Here is a 25,418-nt window from a genome sequence, read left to right as displayed (position 1 = left end):
TAGTTTCAACCATGAATATGTAAATAACGTCGAATCTTATTTGCCTAGGTATATCACGTAAAGAGTCAAGTAATAACGTATTCATACGCAAAGGATGCTTATGTAAAAAACCGTTTGTAAGAAACAATGAATTTTTAATAGCCCGCAATAATGCAGATTGGAGAATGTTTCATTTATGATTTTGTTAAACATATGACACCAAGAATGAATAAATAATATCTGTATAATAAATGAATAATAAATGAATAATAAATAGTATCTGTTTGTAAATGACATTTACTTATGTACATGAAGAGTTTAGTTTTCATAGAATAATCGTTAACGTGTTTCTTCCGAGTAAAAGATTCTCCAATTATAAACTCCACAGTATTTCATGGAATATGTAAGTAGTTTATTTAATTTGTATTTATTTTATAATGTCGATATAAAAGTAACTTTCCAAGGTAATCAATTATTAATATCCTGAAATAATATTGCGGTTGATTATTTGTTATTTATCAAAATTAGTCTTTGCTTGAATAATCAATAAGGGCTACTGTGTAATCTAGGTGCTGCTAGTTTAAAGCTGTTTACGCTTGTTAATCTAGAATATTGTTACAGCATTAATTTGAGAAAATTGTTGCATGTCTACCTGATATCAATTATTATTTCTTATATATTCGATTAATATATTATTTTTTATTGATATATTTTTTGTTGAATAAAATATAATTAGTTATAGTCTCTTTCTCTGACAAGCAATCAAAATTTTAATTATGGAAAGTTGAACATTAAAGTAATTATTCCCTTACCTCTATTTATTACTTTTCTGAAACTTTCGGCTAACAAATGGAACGAGTAATGAAAACAAATGAACCAAAAGATGAATTGAAAATTACAACGTTTGTTTCGAAATATGGGGTCACGTATATTTCTTTCATATTTTTCTCTTTTTCCTGTATCGCGTTCGAAGATTTATTTAAATTTCAACGATTTAAAGTTCACGCGCAACGTCAAGGAAAAGCAAACAAACTAAAAAATTCACTTTATCTCGCTCTCTTCCGCTGCGCTCTGCTGCATCTTAAAACTTTCAAATGACATTGATAACGATCGATGCGTCACAGAGGAAAGCCGGAGAGATGTGACATTTTGGTGAATTCTTCGCTTGATCGCAACGCGTGGCTCGACGGCCTCGCGAACGACATTTCGCGAGTGAAATGGCAAGATGACAAGCCGTTGGGTAATGCAAAATGTCATTGTTGCGACTTGCTCTCCTGCGAGATTATATTTGTGCATCGCGATATCAAGATAAAACGAAGCTTGCGGATATTTGTATCAAATTGATTTTTCAATCCAGGCAGTAAATAAAAATTTGAATATTAAGCATCTGATCTATCCATAAACTTATTCTTACGAATGATACAATCAAAATCGACAGCTTTCTTTACTTACAAGAATGCAAATGGTGTATATTGATTTTAATCTGAACATCAGTTGAAATTCATCACGTGACTTTCTTTCATAACTCATTTCATATTATCACTATAATTCAACTGAAATATTTTCAATTGATGGAGAGAAACTTTCTGAAGATTATTTATTGACAGTAATGAAAGCGAAATGTTAAAATATTAAATGTTGGTATTTTCTCTGTTTCTTAGTGTTAGTAAAAACTGTTGCAACATTCATATATCCTTTATTTATATTTTACATTTTCATCGCTATAAAAATGTAGGGTAAGTCAGAACATGTGGCAAGTACGGCAGAAGCTGACTCAGCGCACTAAAATAAGAAGAGAAGTTCACGTATACATATGCCGGATATGACCCTGTTTTCGCGTTACAGCTTAAGTTCTGATACTAGACATTTGTTACATTACCGATTTCCTAGCAAATAGATAGGTTTGCTGTCCTTATTTTCTGACCAGCTCGCCCTCCGAACCTAAATTCATTTTTATTAGTTACGAGGGCATTTAAAATCTCTTGTTTATAAAACGTCAGATGATAGTTATTAAAACTTTTCGTTAACGTAACCACCAACGTGATGACTAAAGTTACCCACAAATCCGTATAAGCTATGCGAACAAGTAATCGGTAATCTCTGATGCGATGCATTCACGCTTCTATTGAAGCTGGACCTAATCACTGATCGAGCAATTTCTCTGAAGGTAGATAAGCAACTATTACAATACAAAATAAACTATCATTCGAGAACAATGTCATACCGGGCATATTTTTGTACGAACCTTTCTTATTTCAATGTGCTGAATCAGCTCCCGCCATGTGTTCCCACATGTTCTGACTCACCCTTTGAATATCTTATTTCCTTATACCTTTGAAATCATATCTTTAATATTTAATAGCAGATATTTATTCAAATTCATATTTTTATGAATGTAGCTAAAGCATAAGTTGAGTAGGAAGTCATTTCATCTAATAATTATGAAGAGCATAATAATTTAAATATTTCATGTACTTTTGCATATTATATTAGTTTCCCGTAATTGCGTAAATATTTGCAATTCAATTATGACGTGTAAGAAATGAATTTAAAGTATGATTACAATAGTTAAAACTTTCCATTGTCTTTTGATATTAGTCTTATAAAAATGATCCTGGTAGTTACAAAAGCATACCGTTCCGTCGGAAAAATAGACATTTAAATTTAAATTAAACTTTCACCGCGCTGCTTGACTTTTAATTAACACAAACTTTCAAAGGTTAACCAATGTAATTGAACATTTAACTATTTGTTTTTCTAATTTTTGCTCTTGTTTAACTATGCTTTATGTAAATTAAGTCAAATCTGTGAATTTATTTGCTCACGTTTCATAGGAGTTCGCTTTTGAGAAAAGTTAATAGATCTGTTTGCGGATAAGTAGATCAAAGTTGTAAGCTAACGAACTACAGCCTTAGAAATAGTTAAACCAACGTCAACATTAACTTCTAACATTGACGTTTGCAAATCTACATAGTGAAACGTGTCTCGATGAATAAAATATATTTCCAATATTATGCTATTTTCATTGAATGAAATTGCAATAACGTTCAATTTTTATAATATTGATAATACAACATAATTATGATGTTATAATTAATACGAATTTATTAAAAAATTAATTCCACAATTCCTTGTTAATATAAGAATATTTCTGTACGTAATTTTTCATAAATATAAAAGACACGTAATTAGTCGAATAAATGTTATATGTACAAAAATCTCAGCTTCAGTTTCATCTATATCGTGATTAATCATAGTTGCAACATTCATGTCCATTCGGTCATCCAAGATAAAAACTACATGACGAAGATTAATTAGAGAATGTTGTTTTGTTCGTTTCTATGCCAGAGACAGTAATCGAAATTGCACCAACAAACACATATTCTGTTCTTTTCAAAAATACTCGTTTTAATTTCTTAATTGTAACAGCTGGACGCTATTTAAAAATGAATTACACAAATGAAACGATACTCCTGTTCTTAAAAGAATAAGAATCCGTGCTTATTTACTTTAAACTCGTATGGATGTATTAAAGAGCTTCGCCTACGCGAGATTTATTAAATTATGATACAGTTGCTTTTAGTTTGTTACTTTAATTATTAAAATGTCTATGAATTTAACTAAGAGAACTTCTTACTTTAAAACAATAACGCGCTATCATAAAACGTTTAATGAGTTGTTAGCCAAAGGTGTGTAATCTTTCGTAAACTACTTGAGCGCAAACTGTAAACTGTTAAGCTTATTTTCGTTATATCTTCTAGCCTCTTCTCGTTTAATGAAGTATGAATAGCAAAGAAAAAGTCCACTCCTCGTATAATTTAATTTTTATAAATTTATGGCGAGCAGAGAAGAGGGACCAGGAAAAATGGTAGCTCGCAATTTCCACAAAGCAACGCAATTATCATTCAGGTTGTTTCAAGGAACCGCATTTCGTCATCACTATAGCGATTTTAGTTAATGTTTCTCCAGGATATTCTTCCGATTTCGACGTAGCTGGTTGGCTATCTACGTTCCACGTTTAATTCTTATTTTCTCCATTTTTGTATTCTTCTCAAAATTATATTCCTCGTTCACTCGCTTTGTCTTGTCAATCTCGTTTAAACCGAGCTTAAAACGTCGAAATTTAACACGACGGGACAAGCAGTATAAAATTGGATTATATGCATATTCGTGATACGAATCGCTGACTTTCGTGAAAAGAAGGAATTTCGTTCAAACAATCCTTTAACGTGAAACTGGTACATTTCGAGGAACTTCGACGAGGTTGTAATTTAATTTCGGCTTATGAATAGCAATTTCATCATAGAATACTATTGATTAATCAACGGAATGTACGTTAAACGTTGATAGCACTTACATAATTAAGGCCAGCGAACATGGAAAGTTGAAGTGCTCCGATCGACGATCGAATGCAAACTTGTACTTGAACGTTATTTTTTACACGGGGGAGAAATGAATCTATTTTTAGGTCGTCTTGTACGGTAGAACTAATATTATTGGCGAAGCTTTACGAATCATAACTTATTGATAAAGTTCCTTGAATTATAATAACAAGTTTAGCAGTAAAACAAATGACAGGTATGTTTTATAAATTACAAATTAATTACTTAATTATCCTGTTTGATGTAAAATTGTATGTCTGTTTGTGTTTCCTAATTTGTACTAGTTTGTACGAGTAATAATATTTTGATGATATAATTGTGCAATTACATGTTTCAGTAAAGTTAGGTAGCATTTGGACGAAATTCGTTCAATTTATGAATTTTCAATAATATTAATCCTTTCCTTATAAATATTCTTGCATATTTCTGTTGTATTATTACGATTCGCTATAGCTCAAAATGCTTTCAACATCAAATTCTATTGATAAACTTTATTAATAAATTCAAATTTCACTTGAGAAGTATTCTGTGATATATTCATACTATATCAGAATAAAGAAGGAAATAGGTGTATGTGGAAAGCAAGTGAAAACTAGAGCTTAAAATAAAATTGAAACGGAAAATTATACATAGGCAATGAATAATTATTTCTTCATATCGTGTGAAATATTTACTAACAAAATACATAACATGTTTAAATACATAAATGAATAAATAGAACTGCACATATACATTTTTTGATATTATAGCAATTTTGAAAGAAATTGATAGCTGTCTATTTAAAAATTTGTGTAAGTATCTTCTTGATTGCTTCTTAATATCAACTGGATTTATTCGATTCCAATATACCGCATAAATTATTCCAACATTTAATGAGAATATCGATGAACATTAAATACTCTGTTGAAACTGGTACCATGGGAATATAATAAATATGGAATGCTTATCAGTTAGTACTGTCAATTGCAATATTTGCAACGGTAATCCACGCATCAACAACATGGATATACTTTCAGAGCAGAATTATAAAGAGAATTTCACTTATATCAACTTCACCTAATGAGGAACAATCGTCAACTCATTGTGTAATTCGCGTTTGACTCAGAATATATTTTATCTATATGTCACGAAGTCTGGTTTGCAACGATACGTTGCACTCTAATTTTCACAATTTATATAAATATATAAAATTAATATCGAAATATACGTCATTCTATATCATTCCATGCTGTGAAAATTATTTGCGTCGTAGATAACTCAAATCCGTCATGTTACATATGTTTTAATTTTAATATAAACCGATAAGATGCAATAAATTGCAACAAATCTCATTTACTAGAAATAGAAACATTACGAAAAGGAGAATATTTCTTAAGCAAACGCCATCTGTATCCATTCGTAAATTAATTTCTAGCATTAAAACCAAGAACACCGTGCACGTGTGGTCACATTTAATTTCACGTTATAACATCCAAAAAAGCTCCCGTTACAACGAAACCCCATTAACGCTGCTTGTCTGTGCTTTAACTATTTCCTTTGAAATCCTCTTCGCAAATTGTTTGCCTGCAGTCGCTGCCGCGTAAGTTTATGTTCAAAGGAGTTCTGGATAAGAACTGACAGGCCTTTATGTGTATCCTTTCTTCGGCTATACGTTACGATTCTCCTTTACCTTTATGACCAATCCCAGACAACCTTCTACTTCTTTTTTTATTATTGACAGCGAACATTTCAGAATAACATAGATTCGCAGCAAGTGATTCGAAATGGCGAGTCGTATCGTTGAGATATAAAGCTGGGCATTCTAACCATCTGTAACTTGGTACAGATGTATATGTTCAGTTTCCGATTTTACAGGTTGGAAGCTTTTCTCGCGGTTGGGAACTAGTTCTCGATGTGTTAAAGTATATGGCTTGAAGTGAATGAGATATTCATATTGGTGATAATAATTTCGAAGTTTTGAAATTTACTGTTTATTATAGTTTACCACTGTAAGGTTCAGATAGTCTTTAGTTTCGGAAATGATGTGTTCGATGAACAATAAAGAATTCCTTAATGAAAAGGAGTTAAAATTTATTACTGTCTAGAGTTCTAAAAACTTTTATTATTGGTATTCCCGTAGAACAGGATCGTAGTCGTAAACTGGTTTGGTAGTTTCGATGAGCAAAATAGAAAGTAGTTTTTAATAGTCTTGGATGAAATTTATGAAACATTGAAATTTTCTCTACTAATGTCGTGAGATAGCTTTATTTTTTCTCTTATTTCTAAATTCTGTAAATAAAAAGAGGAAACAAAAGGAAGTAATTATACTTTGAACGAACATCTCTTGATTTATTTGAATCAGAGCGTTCGTTATTATTTTCGTATTGGCTCATAATTTTATTTATTTCAATTTTAGCACTGCAGTTAACTGCTTTGGAACGTTTCGATTTTACGCCGAAATAACTGTTAATTAGAACTGTTACTTAGCTTTTATAGTATAATAGTATAGTACAAAGTATAAAGTTTAACGTTTTAAAGTGTAAAGTTTTAAGGTTTATCTTTATACTTGTCTTTCGCAAAAACAATCGAAGGGTCATTACTCGCAATTATAAAGCATCATGACACAGATGCGAGCGAACAAGATATGTTATCACAATAAACATGCCAGTCATCGTATCAGGCTACAATTACTGTCAACGTCAAGCCACCAACAAAGTATAAACGCACACAATGCTATGGCTTGATTATAGTCCCAGAAAATACATCATGAGGGGACATTTAGTGACTAATGTTTCAAGGTACTCAATCCACGTCAACGTCGAACGTGCGTGAATCGCGAAACGTTCTTCATAAAATGCGAAATTGCTCAGAGGGTATCAACGTGGACAGGAAATTCGATTACGATAAAATCTACTGATCATATATTATTGGCTGATCGATGGTTCAATTAATTACTATTGAGATCTCAATAAATATGCTTTCATACTATCACCCACAGAAGTCTTCGTGCACGTACTTTACAAAATGGTAATCTTTATTAGAAGAAAAATGGTAATTTATTAAAATAAAATTTCACTACAAAATTAGTGTTTTATAGCACATTGATCGTTAAAGATGCTATATCATTGCTCCATATGTTAAAATATATTAGTGTATGACATATATATATTTCATTTAAGTAGAAATTGTCTTTTCACAAGGAGTACAAAGATTTTTATGAGTGATAGTGCAGTCTATTTCTCTGTACTATGTTGAAAATAATTTATTCTGACAAAGAAAGATCCATAAATTTCTATTAACATATTACAAAAGCTAGGTTATCAGAAACTTGAATTTTTACTTACTGCGGCGGTAAAAACGTAAAATATTACTGTTAAGGCACGATACAATAAACTTACATGAAGAAATTGTAAAATCTTCGAGAATTAAAAAAGTTCGTTTTCTTTCAATTAACAAAGATAAATAACATCAAACCTATGAAAGTAATAGAGCTAGCTTTATTTCCCCCATGCTTGGAATTCTATAAATGTGCTATTTCTATTTCAATTATTTTGCCTGATGAAATTTTTATCGATACTGAAAATCTTGCTATTGCAGGGATTAGTTTATAGACTAAATTTATAGACAACATGACACCTCAGGTTTTAGTTCCTCTGGATTAAGTTATTTTTAATCCCCATTTTGAGAAGTATCAGTGTCAGAGTTTAACGCCTACGCGAAGATGTTTAGGATTATATGATCCCCAAATCCAAGTGTTCAACTGCTGGCAGCGTCTCTTGCGAATTAAACTGACAAGCATGTCAAGTAAATATCTTCAAAGCAGAAAGCTGTAAGTATTATAGTAAACATCGCTTTGTTCTACATAGTAAGATATTCTGTTTAAGCAATAAAATTCTATTTTCATATCTACATACTCTTGCTTTCATTGTTCGTTAATGTCCTACACGTACTTCCTTCCTAACTTCTTCCTTTGCAACTCTTTTTCCTCTTTTTTGTTTGTGATGGGGAAAGAAGTAGAGGATTACTTTGGCTTTGAAATTATATCTGTTCTGTTAGATGTTTTTTCGCAGAGGAGTTTGTCTCACTGCGTTTTCTCAACAAAAGAGTAAGCTTGCGACACGTGAGTCAAATTTAACATTTCATGCCATGTACTTGAAGAAATTGTGTTGGAATAAAATGAGATAAATTTGGAAATACTTTTTCTACAGAGTGTCTCCTAAATTACTTTCAATATTGTTGAAGACAAGAAAAAACAATGGAAAAAGATTTGTATAATTTAGGAATGTGTATCTAATCGTATTAAAGAAATAGATTAATCTTCGATTGCTGGAAATTATTTTAAGATCATTGATAATTTTCTCTGAATCATCATTTATTTTTACGATACCATACTGAACATCTTCTAGTCTTTTAGATAAATGGAAATTGTTCGAGAACTATTTTTTATTCAAATTTTTGTTATGGGTCTTCGAATATCTATGATTTCTCGTACAATATATGTGTTGTATTTTGAAATTTCACTACTACAGACTTTAGTCTTAATACTTCTTTCCAGTTCAAATTATACATTAATGAAATTCTTCTTGCAAACTATTTAACAGGATAACATCCTGCAAAGTAGCATGCATACAATGTAGCATAAGACATATGAAAAACATTCTTTACCTCAACGACGCAGCAGTTTCAAACTTCTACTACATGGCATATTTGTATCCATGTCCGTCACTTTTGCACCGTTTATGCATCGCCGAATCATTAATCAGCGCCTCACAGTCCTACGTTTCATACAATTCATATTTGAATTCAAATGTCCTAAACGCCGCGAATTGCAAGACGTAACAATTCCCCACAGTGGAATATCAAAGCATTATGCGAGTAGATCGATCCTGTATGAGTGTTTTGGAAATTACCACGACGAAATTTCGTTAAGAATCAAGTCTCGGGGCTGAATCTCTTGAAGAAGGGTAGGTAACGGGCCGGAAAGCGAGCGAGACAGAGAAAGATATACAGGGTGTCTGGTAATATGGGGAAACCAATAAAGACAGTTCATGTAGACGTACAGTTGCTTAAGTACTTACAGAAACCTTTTGTGAATATATTGCCTGTGCTTAATGATACATTTTGAAATTTCATTAGCATTGTTTTGAAATTCGAGTTTCAGTCTCAGTCCTCAATCTGAAAATATACATTTCGCTGAAATAGTATAAAAAATATTTGAACAGATCATTAAATTAAAAAGTCTAAATATTCAGTCTGGCCATCTTTAACACTTAACTTATATTTAAAATGGATATTTAAATTGTAGACTAAGTTTTTACTGAATGTGTGTTTGCAATAAATATTTTGCAATTTCTATAAAATTTTCTGTGGCAAAAAGTTTTTCCATTACGAGCCACTGTGTATTGTATTTTAATAAAATTACAATGTTATAAGCTTTTTAACATACAAATATGAACTGTTAATCTCTTGGACATAATTATGCCTTTACGTACAATAGGGAGTCTTTACTCCCTATTGTTTCCCTGTCGTTTCATTTTTGTTAAAAATCAGTCAAATCACATTTATATTCGTAAAAATCAGGACAGCTCTAACTGAAATTAATTTATATTTTTTATCTTCCTAATTCGTCATAACGGATCTGCATATCTTCTTTAAACTGTTTCACTTAACACACATAGTGTATTCGTAAAAGATGTTTACAAGTGTTCGAAAACTTTCGTGACCCTGTATAGTTAGAGAAAGAGAAAATAGATAGGAGAAAGATATAGGCACGAGCAAAAGTAGAACGAGGAGGAGAACACGATGTACACCTTGACGTTCGACGATTCAATCAACGTGGCACATTGTCGACGTCAGACAGGGGTGGAATATGTCAGCCGTCGTGTCGTGGTGGTGGATATTCCTAGGGTCGAGATATGAAAAATGATGTCTGACGGCAGCATGAGTAACGCCGTGCGCCGTCAAGGTACATCGTAGGAGAATGCTTTTTATGGGTTGTCCTGGTCGGGACAGGGATGGAGGGTGGCTGCTTGACAGATATCTCGCCGCTATCCGTCGTGTTGAGACGGCCGCGATCTCGTGCAAAACGCGTATAAGCAACTGTGTATTAGCTGGGTGTCACTCGGGAGAAGGGGGAGAGCAGCATCGTACACCGCCAGAATTCATCCCGTTGCCACCTTTTCTTTCTCCTCCCTTTCCTTTCTAGTTTGGTGTCTTTCACTTTTCGTACGTGTCGGCGAATTCCCAAGTGGAAATCGCGATTGGAGTGGATCTCTTTTCGACAGGGTCTTCGATCGAAGTTTTATGATGATGATAGACAAGCATTGGAATACATGTCAAATGTATAAGTTTATTGTTATTGGGTTGTCCGAAAAATTTATGGTATGTTTCATAGTTAATGCCTTGGGAAAGATATAGTTGAATGAAATGCTAAATTATGACTGTACTTGGATATTGAAAGGATTCGAAGAGCAACATTAGGTAATTATAAAGGTTTGAAGGTTTAAGTAACTTCAAATTTTCTAATAAATATGCTCCATATATTGATACATCAATTTAATATTATTTGAATTTGCCTACTTCCGTATGAATTTATGCTATTTATACAATACTCCACATTTGATCGACGATTATTGAAAATTCATACGAAAGTTCTAACAGTGGTGGTATATATTTTTATATTGGTCTTTCTCTGGTCCTCCTGGTACGATATTTTACGCTGCATTTTATTAAACAGCATCGTGTATTAGAGTGGTTCATATCTTGGCAGGTACTAACTTTTAGTTCTAAACGATCATATAACGATAAATTGTGTCTTAAAAATATTTATACATGTATTATTATAATATGTATTATTATATGTATTATTTTAAATTACTATGAATTAATAGACTGATTGCAGAAAATTATACTTAATGTGTAAGAGTTATACGTAATATAACTAACAATCTCAAAATGAAGATAAAACTGATGTTGCAAAGTACTATGGACTGTGGACGTATATTTATTTACTTGTAGTACTAGTAGAACGCCGAAACTACTAAGCGGAACAGAAGGAAAACAAAGAATATAAGTTCGGAGCCTATTATTTTTTATATTATCCTTTATTTCAGCTTCCCTTGCTGAAATAAATTATCATCCCTTATCTAAACTGTCACGACTTCCAATTAATTCGAACAATGGACATTCTATCATACTATATCTTTCTCCTCAGGTAACGTGAAAATTGATTACCACAGAGTAATAAATTTCATAAGGGATAGCGTTTGATTTTCTGAACCTGATCCTTCATAATATTCATTACAAAATTCAGTAAATTAAAGTTAATATCAACTTCATGTTTTTCAATTTGAAAAGATTAGAATTTTGAGTAATCTCTAACTAATCTCATTTTAAATAACTATTAACCAGAGATGATTACTCGTTTACTTAATTTCGAAGATTTAGTAATTTTCAAGTAATTAACTAACAAAAGTTATCGAAGTCTTGCAAAGCGACAGGTTCTGCGTCACGATAAATTTCACATTTGAAATGCATAATTTCTTAAACTATCTCAACCTGAACAAGATCATTAGCAGGAAATTCAGAAGCATCGATGCTTACTGGTTCGTTCTGGCATGCGTCCACGAAAAGGATTATCTGTACGTGACATTCGTTACGATGATTACCTTTGTAATTAGCCAAACCGTGGGCTCACGAGCGATTACAATTAACAGTGTATTCCTTGTTTAGGTAAAAGCGGTTCATTGGTTGTCGTTCGGATCATCGACGTGATACTGTGTTTCGATCGTGGCAGGAATGTTTGTCGGTCGATGTAAAACGTTTCGAACCAGGGTTCCAGTTGGACGAAGATCGCTTGATGAAATGGGTGGGGAAAAACCGTTCGACAAGGACAGATGCGCCGCGAACGATAATTATGCGGATTGCTCCACCGAGGCTAATTATCCTCCCGTACTTGCAGTATCGGTCTCAACCCTTCTTCTCTATCCCATTTCTCTACTGTTTCCATCTCTCTGTCTCTGGTAAACTTTGACGTTGCAGACAGATGCTTATATCCGTGCCTTCTGATAACCCATCGAATTAACCCGTAACCTACCGTCGTCCTGGTCATAGATCCGCAACTCCCCTCTTTTTGGAAATTCGCACTCTGAATGAAAGGGACGAGAAAACATTCAGCTTCTATAAATGTGTTGGTTGGCGGTTGTGAAACTCGGCGCTTTCATTACTTTATCGAGCCTCCTTGAGATAATCTCTACCGTTTTTCTTACCGTGTTATCTTTCAAGGTGCTAGAATACCAGTGTGTATATTTAAATTGTAATTTCTCAACATATAACATTCTTGTATTAATATCCGCGGTACTTTCTCTTTCAATTAACTTGTGACTTTCGCACCATATTATCTTTGACCTCGGTCTACTTTATTATCTCTGAATTCTCCATCCCATTTATTCGAAACTAACTAAACCATGCTTTCGTAATTTCAAATGCCTCCAATTTCAACACAAATTCTACGTCACACACCCTACATTTACTTAGAACAGAGCTTTTCTACTTCCATCAATATCTGAAACCTAAATCTGAACCGCGAGAGATTCCAACCAGATTCACTCTGTTCAAAAGCTCCCTCTGTCGACGTTTTTCTATCAGTCATTCACGAATGGGGTGCTTTTATACACGACTCGCCGAGAATGAAATATTACTATAGTTCACGAAGCATTCAGGAGAAACAACATCGACACTGTCTATGGAATGTTTCATACAGTAACGCTGTATGCAGTATATTTTCAGACTTGTTTTAGATTTTACACAATAAAATCATGATAGCTCTACCTCATTACAGTGCTAATGAAATTTCGGAAAGTTCCATATAACAGATATAATGTATTCGTGAAATCTTTCTGTAGTAGGCGTTCCAGTACTTTTGTGAGCTATTGTACACTTTCAGATTCGTTTCAGATTTCGCCAATAAAATTACACTCGTGTCTCGTTACAATACGAATGAAATTTTGAAAAGTTTTCTATAATATATATAATATACCTCTAAAAATTTTCTATCACGCGTGTTCAATTTCGCCACAGGGCCGTCAATCTCGTCACCGTTTCACTAAACTGGCGAAAATAGAACCGTTGAAAAAACAGCGTGAATGGCAGCGCGTGGAAATGTGTCGCTCATAAACGACTGTGTTTACACAATTACAAGTATATACCAGTTGGGTGTACAACGTCCTATGCCTAAAGCTCTGTGTTTCCCGACGCTTCAGAATTTCCAATATTTACACGCCAGAATATTCAATATTTTCCGGCGGCATGGCACGCCGCAAGGAAATTTGAATAACCCAATACGCTTATTTCGTTGTTGCCTATACCTTGGCTTCGATGATTCTTTCACGTGATCGGTATACCTACAGTGACAAGCCTTTGATGTTCGACCTGTTTCTCCCCGTTTATTCGAAATCGTAGAAGTATAACATCTATCGAACGTCGAGTTTACCAATTTCCTTTTGAAAAGGGAATTGTGAGAAGAAACCAGCCGCAAAATCGGTTTTGGCTATTTCGATACTGTAGACTTGAGGGTATTGTTGAGCGTGAGTGATCGTAGAATACAATGAAACATTGATCGTGAGAGACCTTTCGTCACTATTTTTCTTGATTATTTATAATTTTAGACACATTAACTTCAGCTCTACTTCCTTCTCATTCTTTATCTATTTTTTCATATTTTAGATTCATCAGACTGTTTTAATTACCATTAATTCAATTATACGTGATCGATGATCCAAACATGTATTATCAGAAATTCGTATGAAAGGTTGCTTATAATTGTTTGTTGTTTGATTTCTATTGAAACTGATCATGTATGTTATTTGTATGCTATATGATAAAAGCGATTAAATAACCGATAATTAGTGCACTATTTCTAATTTGTCGAAATGATTGCGAGTTGTTTTGCAGCTTGTCTTTATAATCGGCGTTGCTCGTGGAAATGTATCACTTTACGATGAGTTCGATAGTTGGTATGAAAGATATTATTTAAAATTTTCGAGAGACGATCAATGGATTTAAAGTAATTGTAATTTGGTTAATTAATGTGTGATTTCCTTGCAACGTAAATTGTAATACGAGTGATAATGGTGAAAGTATGTTCGTATCCTCGTAAATGAATTAATGAAGAACATATACGGCCATTCGCAAACCAATATCATAATGTGTTGTTAAATACATACAGTTCATGAGTGATATTAAAATTTCGTTTCGCATTCTATTAAGTTTCTTGTAGTTATTTTATGTTTAAGACTTTATGTTAAATATTTTATGTTAAATTTTATTATCCTATACGACCGTATAAAATAATATCCAATAATACATAGATAATTTGTTTTTCTGATTTGATAAATATTTCCGTTCACCAAACAATAAATTTATCATAATACTTTAGACAATCAATTTTCTATACATCGAATAAATTTATAACGCTATATTTTATATAGAGTAGCATTTATAGAACATTTAATTTTCCACTGGAGCAGAAAAAAAAATGCTTACCGTGACATGGATATGTTCATCGAATATACATTTTAAAATTTAATCGTACTTTCAATCAATGGTATTCCTAACGTAATCAGAATCACAATTTAATGCAGGCCGCGCCATATTAAGCACAACGCGACATTATATTTCATCGATAACGCAGCGTTAATACTTTTAACCACTCATTTCACTTTATCATTGCATAAAATAAATAATAACGATTGCATCGCCGCCACCGAGGACACAATATCGAAAACGTTTTCGGCAATCCCATTCTCACTAATTTGGAATACTTCTCTGAATTTCTCTGAATTTCCTCTCGCAAAAGTAATCTTGTAATATTTGAATAGATCAAACCGTCGGAACTAATTATTTTAAAATACAAAGGACGCGGCTGTCGCTCTGTTTATTTATTTTTCTTGCATTTATACGGCAATTAAATGAACCTATTCCTTGCTTTTGCAATTGAAAATATTTTTACAAAATGGAAAATTGTAGCTTATGTTTTATTTAACCATTTAATTCATATGTTTCATTATTATATGTATTCAATTAAATTTCATAAAAACAAATGTGAAATAAATTGCTATTATTTTTTGATGGAATTACTTGTCGTTGGTATTATTTTATTACGATACGCAGCATTTTTTGTGTTGCAGCAATGAATTTATCTACATCTGCTAAATGTGAAAAAACAATAAATTGAAATTGTAGACTATGGAAAATTTAATCCTTTTAAATATTTAAGTAGGGTATATGTAAAAGAGATATTATAAATTGATTAGGACAAATACATACTAACAGAAGTGCTACTACAATATCTTTAAAGTGTTAAATCTAAGTTAAGGATTTAAATAATAATATTATCTAGTGTTGTTCAATTGAATATTTCATAAATAAATTATACCACACTCAACTAATTCAATCGAAGTCTACTAATTCAACTATCTTGACTATTATATATCATATACTACTTACATTCCCTAATTTTACTAACTACTAAATTCAATTCAATTCAAATTAACTTTGCCCTAATTTGGTGAATCCTTGGACCACAAATAAGAACAAAAGTCTATATATCATTCATCTCCATTTGAATCAAACGAAATTATAAAAATTCTAATCCTTGTTTTCCCTTTTTCAAACATGTATATCGAGCACGACAGTGACAGAGAAACTCCGATCGATACATCGACAGGTTTTCGATCATTTAGGACCCCTCGAATTTCGCGGCCAACGTTCATTCTTTCGTTGATTATCGGGAAACCTGGTTACGACGCACGCGAGCGAGGAAAGATGGTAGGAGAAATCGAAGAGGAGAGGATGAGCGATCATTGCGAGGTTACCGCGGGCTATTCTTCCATGGGGAATTTTCCCCAGTCATTTTTCACGCTGATGGAGTCGAACGGAAGGCTCGAGGTATCCCGCTAAATTAAAGAACTACATCATCAGTATCTAACCGGGACGAAGAGCAACTGGAAAAGAAAAAGGCGAAAGGAAGTGTGGTTGTATTGGAATGTATTGAACGAAATAAGCGTCAACGAGTAGTTAATCTTCTTTTTTTATAAAAGCTTAATATATAATTAGTCGAGCGATGCAAGGTAGTGTATATATATTGATATATTTTTGTTCTGGTGTTCAGAAGGATTGAAATGAAGGCATCAAGGGTAAAAACTATTATTAGATTGTGGATATACATACACGCATGACATATTAATAAGAAATGAAGGTTCATGAAAATGACCCAATTCCCACGCAGAAGTAAGAAAAATGTTCGTCAAACACCAAGTTCAGTTAGAAACGAAATGCATTTTATCTCTGAATTTTCTTCCCTGTACTTCACAACTTTCCTAAAAGCTCCAGAACCTCATTACCTCTAAATACACGGTGGCCGTAACATTATCGTTAAAACAATCATTAAACCGACGTTTTGTAGCACAAACCCGGGCGTATCCGCGAGCTATATAATTTTTCATCCGCTAAACAATAGTCTCGGCAAACTACGTTGAGCTAACATTGAAGGCTGGCGCGGACGATTTGCAAGTTCCCTCGGCTTTGTCCTTTTCTTCCTTTTCTTTGCCAGCCTCACCCTCGTCGCCCTCCGCTGTCTTTGGAACCGTCTTTCTCGACGAGTGCCGATCTGCCTCGCGCCTCTTTCCCTTGTTCTATTAAAGAACCTCGCGAAACCTTCCCAAACGTTCCTTTCTTGCGTCTGCACAGGCTGCAACGTTGCGTCCTGCCGCGTTTCGAGATAAAGGCAGATAAATTGTGTGCGTGTGTGTACATACATGCACCAACCATAGTTCGTACGTTCACGTACACACGAAAGTTACTTACATCGCCCACGGCTCGAACGGATGCAGTGAATGAAGTGGATGTGCTGCGTAGTCCGGGGGAAGAAATCAACCGGGAAACAGTGGGCTCGACAACGGGGGTGGAAGAAGACGTGGTACAAGAGTATATGCTTTAAAACGGCGTCGAGTGTATTACGAGTTTGGCGCAGAAGTTTTTCCTTTTTATGTAACGAGCACAGTTGGTAACATCGAGCACATTGTCGCAACACTTGGACAATGAGTCACTGAGAGACTGCGCGACAACGCGAGGCAAAAAGGATGGAACAGAGTTTGCGGGAGGACTTTATGAGAGACGAAGGGTGGTGGTTGTGGTAGTGGTGGTGGTTGAAGGAAATGTTCCAGAAGGAATAACGAAAAGAAGAGAAAGAACAGAAGAGCAAGGAAAATACCTGTACAACAGGCGCGTTTGCAAATGTAGTCCGTGTGAGGTTTGTTCTGGTGAAATTTCTCTTTCTCTTTTTCTGTTTTACTCTTTCTCGCTCTGTTACGGAAAAATACATATAGAGATATATGGTATACTTTTAACGGAATGTCTTGGCCACGACACGGCGGCGAGACAATGCGTGCCGCTTGCGAAAACTTGTACCTAAAGTAATACACGAGCTGGATATAAGCGAAAGTGGCGGGGATTGAATAAAACAACAGCAGTAGAGAGGAGAACGTCAGCCCGCATTTTTGTAATGCATACACGTCGTATACACGTCGTATACTCCCAGTACAGGCCATGTTGGAGGCGCTGTGACAAGCGACATCTGGGTCAGGCAAATTGTTATTTCTTTTGATTTGCTCGACAATCGCAGGTTTTCTGGGAACGCTTTGAGTGTTCCTCGTTGGCACGCGTAATTTTTACCCCTTCTCCCAGTCCCCCTTCTTTCCTTTTCTTCCCGTTCAGCCCCCGGCGCAAAGCAAAATCACTAGCTGAATTGCTTTCGAACGACGGAGCACATCGTCCCGATTTGTCCCCGCGTGTTTGAATTGAGCACCGTTTGTTGATATATTTATAGAGCACGTTCGTTCGTTCGCTGTATTGGTGGCCGTTTTTAAACAATAAACGTGTCTTTCCCAATTTATAAATTTAATTTATACACGAAGGCAATATATAGATTTTATTTTAATACTAAAAATTGAAAAAAAATGCCTAGGTAATACCAGGATTATTTATGCTTCGCATATGTAGCTAGAAAAGATATTGGCGCATACTCTTACTTTCCAACGAGGCGTTTCTTTTTTTCTTATCGAATTCAACACTTCACTTTTATCGTACAAAATATTTGTGATCATACGAAAGTATTATCAAATGATATGAAACTTAATAATGATACCTTTCTTCTATATATTCACCTTTCTTCAACACCTAGCACAATACCACGTCACATCGACTAGTATTCTTAGAAGTTAACTTGCGCAAAATTAGATTACAACGTCGTCAATGAATAACAAGTTTAGTTTTGCCGAAGTTTCATAGCGGAACACGTTTCAAGTTAAATTACCTTTCAGAGAGCTCGCTTCTGTTTATGATAGAGGATACACTAATATCGTTTGATATTTCTTGATACAATTGTGGCGAACGCATGAAAATACTTTATTCTTTTGTCGTATAGGTAGCGTGGCTGCGAGTGGACACACAAACGATCCTCACGATCGCTACTCACGTTATCACGAAGAATCACCGTATCGCTGTCACACATAGCGGTCATCGTAGATGGTGTCTTCATATCCGGGACACCAAAGAAACGGACAGAGGATGGTATATGTGCCAAGTTAACACCGACCCCATGTCCAGCAACACTGGATTCCTCGAAGTAGTCGGTAATCAGTTATTAATACTATCTTTTTGTCTAATAACAATCGTAGATCATAATAATATGTATTGTTTCACAAAGAAATGTTTGAATATTTATCACGGAAAATTTTCCTGTACCTATATCTATATTATGTGTTGTATGTTATGAAACTTTCTGAAATTTTATTAGCAGTATAGTAAGACACGATATGCATGATTATAGTGCTAGAATCTGAAACTAATCTGGAAATACACTATGAATGTTGCAAGATATTTATTGAAACCAGTATACGATATGTATAGTTATGTTAAACGTTCAATTGTTATTAAAAATGTACTACTAAATATTGAATCTTATTGGTATAATGGATAACTGACTACTAAATAATCACAATTCTTGAAATCTATGTTTCTGCGAAGATAATTTCTCCTGGAATGTGTCTTTTATATTGACTTTATATTGATTTCTACAATATACCAATAATGAAGTTAAGTTTATCAATTTAAATTTAATTTAATTAATTCACTCTATTTCGCGAATATTAGTCCTTCATTAGTTCTACAGTAGCTGAAATTATTTAATTGCCATTAGCTTTGAACGCATAGCAGGTTATAGAGGAAAATGCAGCGGGAATGTTCTACACAAAGTTTCCTAGTGAAATGTCAGGAAATCGAGCGATCAACTTTTTCAAAGCTCCAAACTTTTAGACATCTACATTTTACCTTCGCGTGAAATTAGTAGTGGCAATCTGAAATCTGCTATGGGATCGTAAAAATCTATCACAAGTCTTTCAGATAGTTTCTGAGATCGCGGCTATACATCAAACAAAACATAACTTATTCACCAACGTGTATTGACAGTTTGACAATTTTTTAATACCAATAAATTTTGTGAAGGAATTGCGTTTGAAGTTCGACAATACGAAATTAAACATTTTTTATTTTTTAACATTTCTAATTTTTAAAAATATTCCAATATTGTTTCGTTTGAGCAATCGTTTAATACATTTATGTTCTATCTTCTCTTTCTTTCCTTTTTATATCTAGATGCGAATTTAAACTTTGTTTTTGCAAATTGGAAAATGTACTATTCACTCTAGAAAAGTTTATGAGTTTTCAGGAGCGTCATTCATAGTATTATTTACGTTCTACACGGTTATTTGGCTGACAGATATACTGTACGGCCATTTATCAATTAATGGTAATTAAAAACTTCGGTGGTCCAGTTTTAGACTACTACCCATGCTATAAACTGGAAAAAAACATCCATTGCTACCGTAGGAAGGTTGAATTTCGAGTATATTTTTATCAAACAATATAAAGTAAAATAATACATACTAAATGTCAAGTAATAAAATAACAACGATAATGCAAATTAACAATTATTCTCACGTAATATGACTCGCCTAATTTCTGAACTACTTTTACAATTCCTACTAGACTCCATCGCTACTCAATCATATTGAATTTTTATAGATTTCACACATTCATACAGTCTTACTACGTGCAATCGAATTTCCATCAGTTATCATGTATCCCAGTCTATCTCTATATTTTTCAAATCAGCCTCCCTTTCTAGTCTTGCATATACATTCGCCATTCGCATATATAAATTCTCACTTCTATAATGGTTACTAGAATAGTCGAGATGATCAATTTCAGAAATATCATTGAAGTACGAGTAATCGGGTTACAAATCTACAATCGACGTTGTCAGAAATAAAAATAAAATGGCTGCCTAGGGAAATGAAAAATGAGAAAGGATAATATAGTTTAGTATGTCAAATAATGGTTATTATTATCTCGTCCCTGCGATATCTTCCAGTTGGAACAATTTATGAGTATTCAATAACTTCGCTAAAATTAATATCTATCTTTATATATATATTGATTCGTATACATACCGTTATTAACACAGGTCCTTCTGAGATTACTACAAAATTAGCAAATCTTTCATTATCAAAATCCCGCGAAGAATTTCAAATCCCATACATTACAATTATCCGAGAAGTGGGCTAACGAGTTCGCAGCGTGTAGTACTGGTCACTCCATAATGAGTAAGGAATGCACAGCATTTACTGTTCCTAGTTAGGTTTCCAAATGTCGGACACATTCAGGCTTGTTGTTATTGTTGTTCCTCCAAGCAAAAGGGAATTCCTGGCTGGATGGGTGTGCCATTACAGCAAATATTTGCAAGCGAATCGTGCGTCTGAGATTGCCGGTGAATTTGTATTGCGCGTATTCCCGAAACTCCGCCGCCTTCCGGCACCTTAGGTTCCTCCTCGTGGAAACTCGGCTAAGTACTGGTGGATTCAGCGTTTTCCGTGTCTACGTAACTTACGCTTGTCCTGCGGAACATGTCCTTTGGCTGGCGTTGGTATCCTTCTTCCGCGCCCATGCATCAACCGAACCTACCACCGAACTTTCTTGGCACTTGGTACCAGCGCTCCTGTTACCGCCAACTTGTCAAAGTTCGCTCAACTATGGGTCTCCTTAGAATCCACCGTGGTGTCGCCAGGGTTTCGTGATTCCCACTACCGACTTACCGATATTTAATCCCTGATTATTTCCTTGGCTTTATCGTGTGCTGCTTGTGGTTAGAAAGATAGATAGTAGAAGCTCTAACTGATTTGTAATATAGAGTAGGATCACTTGATGCAGTCTTGAAAATAGGGCACAAGTGTCTTCGTTGTTAATTGAGATGGATACATTTGTAAATTTGTTATTTACAATTGGGGACAATAATATATGAATATGTAGCTGAAGTAGGTGCCAATGAAGTTGAATTAAAGTTGAATTTAATAAAGTGATTTAAATATTAGTGTTACACACTTAAATTTCATTTATCATATGAATTACTCATTTACCAAATCGGTTAACTTCACAAAAGAAGAAGTAAAGGAAATTGATATAATTATGTAAGATAAACTCCAATCATGTGTTTTGACATTAAAATGTGAGAAATTTAAAAAACAAAGTTAGACACTTTAGCCTGTGAATGGCTTATATGTATATCCTTATAGTAAGTACATAGGTTATTTACTAAATAATTGAAATTAATATTTACATTAGACCAGGCTACGTGTAGAATTTGTGATTTGTTCAAGAATGCACGATTGAATTCTCTGCGTGAAACGTTTCGTAACGAGGGCATCGTAGTTCTTAAGATGTTTTCGTTTTGAATTCGTTTTGTGCGCAGGGGATTTTGAGAGAAGCTACTTTTAGACGGCATGAATATTTCGTTCGAAAAGCTATTTTTGATTCGAGGAATAACATTTTCCAAAGTGGTAATTTTGTATGATGCATAATATTATGTTATATTTTATTTTTGACTCGAATAAAGAAATCTCTTTGGCCAGTGTTCATAATCTAACAATATTGATTTAGACATTTGATCGCAGGTAGCAGAAAAATGATTCAGCTTGTCTAGAACGACTGTCGAATACTATTCCACGTCTCTATTATATTACAGCTTTAAATATGTATATATATATCCTTGCCATCAATCAAAATTCTACACGGTACTATGGATTTTAATCTACACATCACACTCAAGTTTTCAGAATCACTCTTCATTAAATAAATTATGATGCTTTATAATTTTGTTATGTATTGCGGAATTATACAATTGTAACGAGATCTTAGGACGATTTAAATGGAAATCATATGTATTTTGTGTTCTACTGGAACAGTTAGACTTGCCGCAGGGGAGTTTCAATAGTGTCTCTTGATTTCGACTAACAATGAGTTCCAAACTTTGAATCTTATATAAGGAATAAAATGTATGGTGATTTAATTCAGTCTTGTTTTTCTATAGTTCGTATCTTGGTAACTATCGGAAGAACATTATTTTAATTCATATTCACCTTTTTATCTTAATATTTCAATTAATTCATCTTTCAAACAACCTACAGACACAAAATTAATTTTGATTTCAAAAGGCTCGACTTTAAGTTTAATAGCTTGAGCACAGATATATTACATTTCTCGCTGAGTATCATAAAAATTTGAAAATCTCGCACTCTTTCCTTTCAACGCCTTGTATACAAGGACCAGTTAACACTGGCCACGATCTTAACGAGATTGCAAATGAACCCCCGGCTATAAATCCTCCCGATTACAAATCCTGCACACACAACTCTTTGCCCACCATTCAAGGCCTCTAACCTATCTCCTACTATTCAACACCCCTTGCAAATATTCCTCTGAGATCATAAAAATGAAACTCTACGAAAACATCAAAGAAAGACGAAGAACCGAAAGGAAGCGTTTAGCATGCAATCGCGAATCCAAAATAGTGTAATCAAGGATGACGTCAGGGGCTGCAAAAATCCGGTTTGTGAAGATAGAGACACCTTGGAGCACAGAGTCGCGTTGCCTTTGTAGATTGATGTCGAATTTGCCGCGGTGGGATGCAAATGTATGTAAAGTGCACACCGCACACCAAAACCTTCATGGCCGATTGTACACTTGGTGGGCTATTAAACACCTTCCTGGCGACTGGTGCTCCTCGCCTTAATAACTGGCCGGCCTGTTCGCTCTGCAAGAAGCCCATTTACCAGTCGCTGAGCACGGCAGAACGTGCGCCAGAAGCGTATGGCTTAACCTACACCTAACCCCTCGTTAAATTTCTTCTTTATCGTTTTCGACGATCGAGTCCGGCCATCGTTACGCGAGGCGTCAGAATAGCTGGAGGTCACAGCCGGATTGATCGTATCCTTCTTCTCTGCTCGACCATCTGGCTCGTCGATGATCGATCGACTAGAAATTTTTGTCATTTATTCGGTGAAACGGAAGGACCATCCTGGTCTACACTGTGTTTTTGATTGCACGGGGCTGTGGTCACAATAGATGCGTGTCCTGACGAACCAGTATTCTGATGAATACCTCGAAGCAATCAAACATGAAGGCCACAGGTGAAAAACACAGATGAATCACATTTTCTGTCTTTTATAAGAGATCAAGCTTTTAAATCGATGTATTGTCGATGAATCTCATGTCAAAACTACCATTGCGTTCGATTTTGATGTCTAGGGTCGATCCTATAAGTATCTCCCACATATTTGAGCATCATTTACATATGATATGGAAAGTTGGTTTTACATTGGCCCAGTAGCACTCCAATCCATCATTGGATTATAACTGGAATAATGTAAAATAAGTGTTTTTATTCCAATACAATGCCGTCGTGGTAGCAAGTAATCCAGTCACACAAGGGGATCGAAAATCTACTTTTCAAATCCAGTGTTTACCCCCACCATCGAGAACACAATATTCCAACGTTACTGGAAGCGTCGAGACGGCTCAATACCCAGCGCTGACTGAAGCGTAGTATAGTGTACATCCGATTTTGCGTGAATCCATTGCCATTACAGTTTACCACTTCTAATGGTTCAAAAAAAGCTGGAATAATGTAGACATCGATCGATTTCTAGTCAAATTACTGGAATGTAATCGCTTTCTCCAGCGGTTAGACTAATGTAAACCTAGCTTAATTCAGAAGTTACATTGATCAACTCTATAGATTGAAAAGTATGAAAGTGACAATGTTACAAACGCTGTTTTTCAAGTGTACGTCTTAGAATTTTCTAACGATAGATAAATCGTTTTTTGAGAGTTCAAAATTAATCGTGTATTTATACAACAAAATTAAGATATTAACTATAAATGGAAAGTTCTGAGAGGCTCATCTTACAATAACGTTTGTACACGCTTAGGAATGTACATATTTACATCTCCGGACACTTCATTTGTCAGAAAGACAGTTCGTCGAGATACGCCTCCACTGCGACCCTAGCATAGATCGAGGATTCGGGACAGGTGGATGTACTAGAGATGCTGATGAATTCGTAAACGCGGTAAGATTATATTTCCATGAAACTAGGAGTGTTGTTGGTCGCCTGGAGCAGTTCGCTGGACGCGCGTAAATAAGTTAGCAGACCGTTTCTGCGAGTAATTAAATGCACTCCGTGACGATGTCCCCGACACAAACACGCGATTAACTTTCAAATGGAATTCCCGAAATTCCATTAGTCAGCGGACAAACTGAAGCTGCAGCCCTTAAGCGTGCTCGCGTATACTATAATTTCCAGGGCACGGCGACTCGGAACCCCTGAGCGCAAAGCTCTTAAGCTTATCGCGAATAACCCTCGTTAAATTCCTTCCTTTATCGCGGCCGCGTTACTACCTACTTGACCGCTGCACACTGTGAAATTGCCTGTTCTCACTTTCGTGTTCGATTGGTACGACGTTTAGTCTGAACGAGAATTTCCCGATTAAATTGTGAAATTACAAGGCTGAGATTGAAGGCCTGTGTTTGCTTCATCTTGACGCTGTTAACGTATAGTTTGAGTTCGTCCTATCTGCTCTGTCATAACGGAGTTTAATATAGTAGAAGGTTGAAAAGTGGCAAGT

General features: G+C 34.7%; 1 protein-coding gene across 3 annotated transcripts in view; it reads left to right on the top strand.

Annotated features, from left to right (window-relative positions):
• The window catches only part of LOC100747079 (lachesin-like), a 158,564-nt gene that overhangs the window by 95,885 nt on the left and 37,261 nt on the right, over positions 1-25,418 (top strand). For all 3 annotated transcript variants that reach the window (XM_033318527.1, XM_024364588.2, XM_012380679.3), the window contains exon 3: positions 18,823-19,030. In XM_033318527.1, coding sequence (XP_033174418.1) covers positions 18,823-19,030 — 208 coding nt within the window. The remainder of the gene's footprint in view (positions 1-18,822; positions 19,031-25,418) is intronic.

This window comes from Bombus impatiens, unplaced genomic scaffold (assembly GCF_000188095.3).
Source record: "Bombus impatiens unplaced genomic scaffold, BIMP_2.2 scf_0102, whole genome shotgun sequence".
In the NCBI taxonomy this organism is placed as follows: domain Eukaryota; kingdom Metazoa; phylum Arthropoda; class Insecta; order Hymenoptera; family Apidae; genus Bombus; species Bombus impatiens.
This window is presented reverse-complemented; position numbering and strand designations above follow the sequence as displayed.